General features: G+C 48.0%; 1 protein-coding gene across 1 annotated transcript; it reads right to left on the reverse strand.

The window, feature by feature from the left end:
- Window positions 1-8,109: 8,109 nt before the first annotated feature.
- On the reverse strand, window positions 8,110-9,503 carry LOC111157985 (NK2 homeobox 8). The gene is made up of 2 exons (XM_022519763.1): window positions 9,347-9,503; window positions 8,110-8,669 (listed from the first exon to the last, which is right to left on the reverse strand). Exons 1-2 carry the CDS (start codon window positions 9,501-9,503, stop codon window positions 8,110-8,112), a joined length of 717 nt encoding a protein of 238 aa, XP_022375471.1.
- Between the last annotated feature and the right edge of the window lie 469 nt (window positions 9,504-9,972).

A 9,972-nucleotide genomic window follows, 5' to 3' on the forward strand; every position in this document is an offset into this window, starting at 1 on the left:
AGGAATAATATCTATAAGCATGCATAATAGTTGGTCATAAATTAGACATTTAAGAACACAAATGTGATAGATTGTATCACTATTCAAAATATCTGCTGCCTTGGGGGTATAGCTCAGGGGTAGAGCATTTGACTGCAAAATATCTGCTGCCTCTCCCTCCCTGTTGATATGAAGCTTGAACGGGAGACTGCTTTAGAGACTTAAATGTGAGAAGTGATATATGCCCATTGCAGTCGGAAGCTTTAACAGCCATTGTATGATTCTGCCATGTTCTCTTTCTCCTCTAAAAGGTATCATAGGAGGGAGTGTTCTTCTGCCCAGGTCTCAGAAGGAAAAGCCTTAATTGCGTTCCGTGGAATGGAACAAGGACTGCATTTATTCAGTGCTAACTATCTCACGCTACTCATGCATTTAATACTCATATTAACCATATGTGATACATGGTATTACCTGTAGATGAAGGTCGAAGGAACCAGGGCTAACAGTAATATCCACAATTAGCGTGACAGCCAACATTCCCTTGATTCTTCCCAAATCAAAGACCAATCAATTTCCCAAGTCCACATTTGTTCCACTCTCTCACAGTGCCTTCCGAGTGAAGGAATCCTGAGTTTAGTTGCAGCTTTGGATAGGATAGTCCTGGGTGAATTCTTTATTTGTATCCCAACCAGTAAGGGAAAACTTTGTAGACAAGGTAAGAGTTCTACAGCTGGAACCATCTGCAGAAAGAGAAAGAACTAACGACTTGTAGAGAAGGGCATTTCCTAGCAAAACATAATCTAAAACCAAGTTCCAAGGCAGAAATGTGATGGGTGGATGTGAAGCCCAACAGATCGCTCTGAGGGGCTCTGAGGAGTCCAAGTTAGGGGTCATGGGGAGGGAGGCAGTCTTGCTGAAGACCCTCTAGAAACAGATGAAGGAAAGTCCTGAACAAGAGTCATGAGGTTACGGGAAAGTAGGACCTTGCTAAAGCGACCATAGATAGCTATGTTCACAGGATTAAGGCTCAATTTAAAGAGAATTAATATGGATTTTTTTTGGTAAATATTTTGGCCTTTGTCTTTCTTACATGCAATGATGACCTATTATCTTGTCAGTGCAGAACTATGGAGTCATCAGTTGCGAAGAAGTTAAAGTTCTCACCTTATTTGGAGCCCGAATCCCCATACTTAAGTTCCTCAGCCTCCCTCTCTTGTCTACAAATTAGCTGGCTGAGGCTTCACATAGTGACAACGACGGGAGAAAGTTCATGTTAAACGGTCTGCAGAGGTGCCTTTCCAGAGGGACTGAAAGCAATGAAACATTCTAAAATCAGTTTAGAATAAATCATTCCTCTGCCTTCTCAGGCTTCCCAAACATGGGTTTTAGTGGGTGAGATTTCTCGAATCCATGATTTACAGCAAGCTGGTGAATGACAGCTTCCCTGGAAACATCATTGCCCTGTTTGAACTCATGCCAACTTTGAAACAAACAGTCAGCTTCTTCTATGTCCTTTTGTCCTGCTTCATAGTCTGGTCTTTACCTTGCTAACAGCAGAAGTGGTTGTGGGTCCCAATGCATGACCCTCCTGACAAAAATTGAGGCTGCAAGGAGGAAGCCGAAGGATAAAGGGGACTTGTTCTTTCCAAATATAGATGATCTCTGTCATTTCTCTTTGTGGTTATAATTTGCAGTGGTACAAATGCGATTTACCCCCTGCACTTTTAATCATTTACTTGAGTCTCCTGCTCATTATACCACTGTATTAACAAGAGGTCAAGTGTCATATGAAAATAACTATATTTAAAAGCACAGCTTGTTTATATATTTCTGCATTTTCCCTATTATCTTATAAAGACAATACGTTGATTTTAGAGTGAGAAAGCCAATATCCTTTCTACATGGGTCTGGCAAGAGAGATTATAAATTAGGTGTTTTTCTTTCTCATAAAGAGAAAAGAACCAAACATTCCCCAAAGGGGCTTCAAGCCCACTTATATATGCATCACATGCATGTATAGAATATCTACCTATTTAAAATTTAAAGGTTAATAGGACAGTTGTGGAGTCAGGTTGATCAGTTGTTGGGCATACCTAAAGTGTTAGAGTACACATTCGTGTTCCTCTTGATCAGTGACAAGTTAGGTGAAGAAAAGAGAACATTCTTATAATATTTCCAGGATGACAAAATTCTGGGAGCTCTACTTTATTCATTTAGTCCCCTCTGGTGCCCTCCACACCCAAACTGATAAAATGATTACCTTAAGGTAAAGTTTCATCTACAAATATAGAAAATAAGGAAATCCTACGTTATCTCTATATCTTGACTTTATATGTAACATTCCCTGCTGTGAATTAGGAGCACTGCTGGACAGTTGGTCAGACAAATGACTGAATCTGTCAGTGTGATGAGGGAGTAAAAACAGCTTCCCAGGAAAAGCAGTTACTTCTTTACTAATCATACCAGGTTTCTTTTGTCTTTTCCTAGCGTGTTGTGTTTCTTGCTCTGTATTTCAATTTTATTGTAAAAACAAAACAGACAAAAAACAAAACAAAACAAAACACAACACCTTTCTTGTCATTATACTAAGGCTTCTCTGACAATTTCAGACCCTGACATAGGATGATTCAGGTTGCCTCTAGTTTAAGAATTTACCTCCCCAGTTTAATGCCATTGTAAGCTGATAACTTCTCTAACAGGAAGAGTTGCCTGCGCAACACATTATACTTCAATAAAGCTGGAGGAGGAAGGTGTAACAGACATTTCAGGTGAGAGAGTCAAGGGCCATTTTAATGGACTGGCACTTTTTTCTCTAGTTTAATTTGCAAAAAGCCTCCATTCCCCTCTGAGTGAATTCTGCCAAGTATGCTATCCAGCCCCTAGGAAAGAAGGGGAGGGAGCAGTTGGTATTGGAAGGAGAGAAAAGAGACAGTCCAATTCAGAGCTCTTAGCTAGGAAATCCATTTGGAAACCCGTTGACTCATAAAGGACCACCCAGTCAGAATGCAGAAGGAAATTAAGCATGACCAAGGTCCCCTCAAATGGTCTTCCCATAACATTCAACTCACAGAAGCTAGAGTGAAGCTATAGCAGCTTCTGAAATCACATGATCTCAATAAGACCTCAAGACTTTTATTGGCTCATAGGGCAGGGTATTGAAGAGAAAATGTTCTTTTACCTGTATATGATGATATTACTTTTCTGGATAAAGAGTAAAAATTTTCTGTTGAACATGGCTGGAAAAAATTAAAAACCCCGTGTTTTTAAAATTTGTATGTGACTGTTTTAATAGTCTCCTCAATTCTTCCTGGTTAAATCACCACTCTGTGGGTCAGCATTGAAGGGAATACTGTTTTTTTCTTTGGTGAGAACTGAGTAGCACAAACACTGGGTAAAAAGGAGAAAGAGGAATGTCATATACCTTCAGTCGTTAGTCTGGAGTTGGGGGTTGGAGATGAGTTATAAGATACAAATTGGAATTCTAAAAGTAATTAAGAAACCATTTAGTAGGTCTCCTCCCACATATGGCTGGGAAAAATGACGAGTGACCTGGAGCAATAAAATTTCTCCTGCAGGTCTTGAAGAGTAAATGATGCAATCCCTTCCATAGAAATGGTCATGCCCTGGGGGCGGAAGACTACTTTCTGAGCATTCCAAAAGCTCCTCTGACTTTATTGTTCATGTCTACATATTACCTGCACAAAACAGATAAACTTGGTTAACAAACTATTTAACTATGCTAAGCCCCAAAGTATCCTGCCTGAACATTTTATTCCTAAGTCTAAAATGGTTTAAAGTTGTAAAGCGCGTATGTGTGTGTGTGTGTGTATGTGTAAGAGGCAAGTTAATTGTGTGTGTAAGAAGCAAGGGAACAAGAAACACCTAAACACCATTGTTAGAAGGGAAGGTATAGGTTAACCTGGGCTCAAATAACTTCCCTCTAACCCATCAGTAACACATTATCTAAGATTCTAAAGTGCTAAATTGGTCAGATAAGAGACTTGCTAAGATGTAAGATCCTCTGAACAATGAGGAAAGAAAATTGAAGTGAAAATTGCAATCTCCACCCACAAGAGAGTTAAGTGAGATGAAGTGAAAAGTGTTTACAATGGAAGGAAAGAGGGAAAATGTGAAGAGGATGATATTTAATAATAAAGATAACACTGGAGACCCAGGAAGGAGAAAGATGACCGGGGAAAGGGCCAGCAAAGCCAAAGTCATAAAGCTCCACAGGGGTCTGGGCCTGGGGGTTGGGAAAGCTTAGAGGAGCTTATCGGAGTCAGCCTGGACTCTGCCAAAAGCCCAGTGGACAATTGGTGTCAAGGCAGCCGCAGCAGATGTTTTTCTGGAAGAAGAATGGTAGAATGATAGTCACGGGAAAATATTGTGGCCTGCAACAAGAGCTGTGTTTCACTGACAGCTGGACAAGAAGGCACACAGAGGGGCAACACAGAGGCTGTGTGAGCGAGCTAGAAGTTCGGCAGATGAGGGGAGAAGGGAAAGGGAAGGAAAGAGAGGAGGGAAGAAGGGGAAAATGGAGAACATATCTCTCAGACAAGCATTTGTAAGGTAACCAGGACTACCAACTGGGAGAAATAAAACATAAAGAATGGGAAATCGTTCCCACCATGTGGTGAAACATGTGGGATGGAGCTGTAATGCCTGTGTTCATTGTCGGCTCTGTCAGCTCCTAGCTGTGTGACCCTGGACAGGTTACTCATAACTCCTTGGCCTTTAGTTTCCTCATCCGTAAAGTGGGACTAGCAGTACCATCTCATGGGGTCGTTGTGAAAACTGAACAAGTTTAATGAGTAAAAGAACTTAGAATATTGCCTGGTATCCAGGAAACATAAGTAAGTTTTAGAAACTGCTGTGATATCATGTGATCAGTTTCTGAGAGTGGCCCTGAAGTATCTGTAAGGCTAGTTTATGGGGGCACCTGGGTGGATCAGTTGGTTAAGTGTCTGCCTTCAGCTCAGGTCATGATCTCAGGTGGGGGGGGTGTGCATTGCTGGGATGGAGTCCCACATGGGCTCTCTGCTCAGTGGGGAGTCTGCTTCTCCCTTTCCCTCTCTCTTTGGGCTCTCTCTCCCTCTCTTGCTCTCTCTCAAATAAATAAAATCTTTAAATAAAAAAAGGACTATTTTATTATGGTTGCGTAGTATATACATTGTCACATCAAAATGACAATTGTCCTCCTTAAGGGCAGTTTGCAGGATGCCTAAATGTGGGTTAAACAAAGGATGATGATGACATTTTATGAGGTTTACAACTGCTATCGACAAGTCACTTACTCCCACTCATTGAGCCTCTGCTTCTATCTGTAAAATGGGCATATTACATATACAATATGTATATGTTTACATATACAAATACAATATGTTTCTGTGAGATGAACTGTGAAAGTGTCTAGAACAATACCTGGAACACAGTAAGTTTCAAAACTGAGTGTGAATCCCCTTTGTGATATGGGTGATGGGCAGCAGGTTTAAAATACTCTCATCTAGGGAGCGAGATCCTAACTGTTCTCCCAGCTGCCTGTAGAGAAGCCTTGGGTTTAACTTCTCTTGTCAGCACCTAGAAGAACTGCTCTTTTAGGTCACACAGAAAACTGACATTTATCTTTCACAGCTTATCTCAGGTAAGAACAGAAGAAAAATGACAGCCTGAGTCTCTAAAATGGGTCAGTGGTGATGGGAATATATTTTTAACTCTTCCCTGCGGTTTTTCCTCTCTAAAAGGCCAGGCCTAAAGAAAAGGAGCAAGAGGAAGCAAGTAACAGTTTCTATATGATGGCTCCTAATGCTAATGTCATAGGAGAGCTCTGCCCCCCTCCTGCCCGGGACACCAGCTGGCTTGCTGGTGGGCGGTCCTGCTATGGCTTTGACCACCTCACCGGGAAGCAGGACTTTCTGATCAGAGTTGGACCTCTAGATGAATTTAGCTGAGAACATGATTTCCCAAAGAACCTCCTGGGAAAAGGGTCTCTTCATGATTCAGACCCCTCAGTATGGACCTACCTCATATTCAATAGGCTCTCTCCACTTTGCACACCCCAAGACCTACTTCCTCTGTAAGTCCAGGAAAAGAAGAGACAAGAAACAGCAGCTGATGAGTTTGCACTTTCTCCCAAATGTGCGGGTCTTTGCCACCACTAATAGCAGAAAGCAAAGTTACAGATCTTTACCTCCAATCTTGGAGAAAACACTCCTTCTGGAGGAAGAGCACGGAAGAGCCAAGCACCCAGCCAGCTAACCACAGGGGCAAGTCCCAACCAGGGCCTTCTTCAGAAATCTTTTCCCCCTTCTCTTTCTCATCTGCTCTGCCAGGGCTAACTGGGAAGCCCCCATAGTGGTTTTCAATATATGTCTTAAAATGTCCAGGCTCCCTCCCCAGCAATCATTTATTAGAAAGAGGTTTTATGATACAAATTTGATAATCTCCCATGCACACTGGCACTGTTCTAATTGAAGTTGTAAGCCCATAAAATTCAAGCCCTTTGTCTTCCTGAAGGCCACAAGGTTTAAAAAGATTTAAAAAGATACTATTGTCCTCTCTAACACCCACGACATTGTCACCAGGGACTGATTAAACAGAGTCCTGAATTGAAACAGTGAGGATTTTGTCTAGGTCCTTTTCAGGCCTGACAATGCCCTTTTCAGTTTCCAAGACAAAAGGAGGTTTAAGGATCGAGATTCTTCGGAGATAACCGCATCCATATGGAAGGCAAGGTGGCCAGCAGCTGAGACCAAAACACCCCACTCCCTTCCCCCTCTGTCTTCTATCTCCCCACCCCACAAAATTTCAGGTGATAACCCTGCCTCAGCTACCCTGCCTCCTGGGGGGGAGGGGAGAAAAAGGGGGTCTGGAACTGGCCCAGCGTCTCTGCCTCACAGACCTCACTGAGCCCTTGCTCCCTTCTCTGGATCGGATGCCTGAACCTACTCTCCTCAAGCACACCTCCTGGCAGTGGGCACCAGGGAGGCAGGCCCTAACTTCTCCGAGGGGTAAACACTTGCATAGGGACCTCTGTGGCTCCGCATACGGAGCCCAAGGCAAGTTCCAAATTCCAAGGGTGGAACCCTAGATTCCAGAGCTTAGAGTGCATTGGGACCTCGGGTGAAATGAGACCCACCAGCAGATCCCACACAGATGTCGTCCCATTCGGGGTCTCCAAAGCCATCTTCCCTCATCTGGCAGCCCTGAGGAGGGTCATTTCCCCACCACTCTTTGATTTCTTCATCAAGCTACCCGCCTCCCCATCCCACTTCAGCCAGGTGTAGAGCTAAGAGGGGGGAAATCACAGATGCCAAGCTAGGCATTCGCAGGCTTAATTGGGATTTACGAATTCTCTGGGTGCTCGGGTGGCTGCTCCTTGGGTCCAGAAAAGGATAGCTTGCCACCAGGCCTGAGCTGTTCCAAAGCAGTAAGCTCTACCCCCAGCTCACCTGGCACGTCTCCAGAGAGTCCTTGTGGGGAAGCTTATTATGTCCTACCCTGGCCAACTGGGTTGACTTTTGGTGTCTGAAACACCAGCAGATTCGGGAGTCCAGAGGGGCCTCCAACTCATCTCCCCGCCACCTTCCCGCTGTCGGGGATCTCAGGGTTCCCTTGGCTTCTTCCCTGCACATGCCTCCTTCCACCCCTTCCCCCAATATCTTCCTAAAGCTGCATCGGGCCTGGGACCTGCCCTTCCACCCAACCCGGGATGGGGAGAGTGGACTAGAGCCCTGGACTTGGGTCCGGAAAGCACAGCGCCGGCAGGCGCTCAGGGGACCCAACCCTCCACATTTTATTCTCTCACCACAAAGAGGAAAAATATTCTATTTCTTTAAAAATACGTTGCTTCCCATACAAATAGCTATTTTAAAATATACAAATAAGGTTTAAGCAATAAAATCTAGCTCTGGGGCTGGCGGTCGAGGGAAAAGGAAAGGAGGGAATGCTGGCTGAAATTCCCTGCTCAGCGGCTGGGAAGGGCGGGGCAGGGACCCCTGCGCGGAAGGAGGTGGGGCCAGCAGAGAGGTGGGGCCGGGGAAACTGTCCGGGTCTCAGCTTCCAGCTGTGCTTCGGCCACAGAGCCACTCCAAAGTCCGTGGTAGCCCCAGGTGCCCGCGCCCCGCAATGGCCTCACCAGTTCCAGGAGACCAGGGCTGGGGGCACTAAGTGCTGATAGGCCGGGAAGAGGCCGAGAGCCGAGCAAGGCCCGAAGGCGGCGTAGCCTGGCAAAGGGCAGGCGGCTGGGGACGCGCCGCTCTTGTCCTGGGCGGAGGCCGTGCTCAGATCGCCGGTGCCGCAAGGCTGCCCGTCGCGCACCAGCACAGGGACCACCACGCGGCGCAGCAGGCCCGGTGCGGCGCGCAGCTCGGTGGCGGCTGCCAGGTCCGGCGACTCCGTCGCCCCCGGCGCTCCAGGGGCGCGCGCGCGCTTCAGCTTGTAGCGATGGTTCTGGAACCAGATTTTGACCTGTGTGGGCGTGAGGCGAAGCAGGCGCGCCAGCTGCTCGCGCTCGGGCGCGGACAGGTAGCGCTGCTGCCGAAAGCGTCGCTCCAACTCCAGCGTTTGCGCCTTGGAGAACAGCACCCGACGCTTCTTCCTCTTTTCAGCGTCTGAGCCGGGAGACACCGGCCCAGTAGACGGCCGCTGCGACGAGTCGGGCGGGCTGGTCTCTGGGCTGCTCTCGTCCGAGACTGGGGGCGGCAAGGGAGACACGGCCTGATGAGACGCCGGCCCCTCCGCGCGCCGGCTGCTTCTCTCTCGCGCGCGCGCGCGTGGAGCCACCGGCCGGAGGGCGCCGCCACTCGCCCGCGGCTTTAGGGCTGCGACCATTTCCTTCCCTGGGCCCACATCCGGACACCCACCTCTCCAAATTCAGGGACCTCATTTATACCATAACCGGAGACCGCGCCTCCTAAGAAACTCACCAGGACCCTCTTAAAACAAGTCCACACTGGTCGCTTGCTAGCAGACGAATTTACCGCAAACTGGGTCACCAACGCAGGCCACCTCCAGGTCTATTGCAATAGTTTGCCGAGGTTTGCAAAGGCTTGGAGAGCTAGGTTCGCCACTGCTGCCCATCCCTGACCGAGGCCTGGGAACGTAGCCGTGTTTTCAGACATTTAAAGGCCATTTCTTTAATATTTAAGTATTGTGACCTCTAGAAACAGAAACCCAGATCCCGGGCGTCAGTGCCAGGTGCAAGGATCTGCTCTCAGGATGTGCTGAGTAGGTCACGAATGGCACAGGGGTTTTTGGAAGTCAGAGCCTCTGGGGCAAAGACTGTTTTCGACTTCCCAGTCCCGCATCGGTCGGGCGCGTGGTTCTGCTCCCCTCTCCCCGCTCCCGCAGTGGTCCTCGCCTTACTCACAGGGGTAGTGTCTGCGCTCGGATTCCAACCAGGTGGCGCAGGGGCCGAGCCCGGGAGCTCGTAGCTCCGGCTCCCGCCTCCTCAGGTGCTGTGCGTCCTGCTCGGGTAAATCCAGGAGGCTGCGCACGGTGAAGCTGAGGCGTCCAGAGGTGGCCATGGCCAAGGAGGGGATGGAGGCGGGGGCGGGGCAGGCTGGGAAATGAGGGGCGGCCGGGGACGCCGCTGCTACGGGTGGGAGCCAGAGGCGCACGCCATGCGCTGGCTGCCGGGATATTAGCGCGCTTACAGCGGAATCTCTGTTTATATAAACAGCTCTTCCCACCCGGGATGCTTTGAAAGCCGAGGTCCGGGTATGCAGGGTGTTAAGTACCTGAATGAGTGCTGGACCAAAGACGGAGCGAGCCCGGAAGGTGCAACCTCCGCCCCCGCCCCCGCCCCGTCCAGTCCCCCGCCCCTCGGTGCCCTGTTACCTCCCAGAGGCGGCAGGAAGCAGCTCTACGGCATTAGCGATTCTGTCTGATTAGCCCAAAGTGGGGACAGATAATGGGGATTGTTACCAATGAATAACATCTTGGGTGGCGAGCGGTGGTCACCACCCGCCTGCCTCAGCCCCAGCTTCCTCCTCC

The sequence above is a fragment of the Enhydra lutris genome, unplaced genomic scaffold (assembly GCF_002288905.1).
Source record: "Enhydra lutris kenyoni isolate GAN:26980312 unplaced genomic scaffold, ASM228890v2 scaffoldscaffold4, whole genome shotgun sequence".
NCBI classification, from domain to species: Eukaryota; Metazoa; Chordata; class Mammalia; order Carnivora; family Mustelidae; genus Enhydra; species Enhydra lutris.

Coding starts and splice junctions, on each gene's coding strand:
- LOC111157985 (XM_022519763.1), bottom strand. CDS start 9,503: ATGGCCACCTCTGGACGCCTCAGCTTCACCGTGCGCAGCCTCCTGGAT. Junction 8,670..9,346: donor CGAGCGCAGACACTACCCCT/GTGAGTAAGGCG, acceptor TGCCGCCCCCAG/TCTCGGACGAGAGCAGCCCA.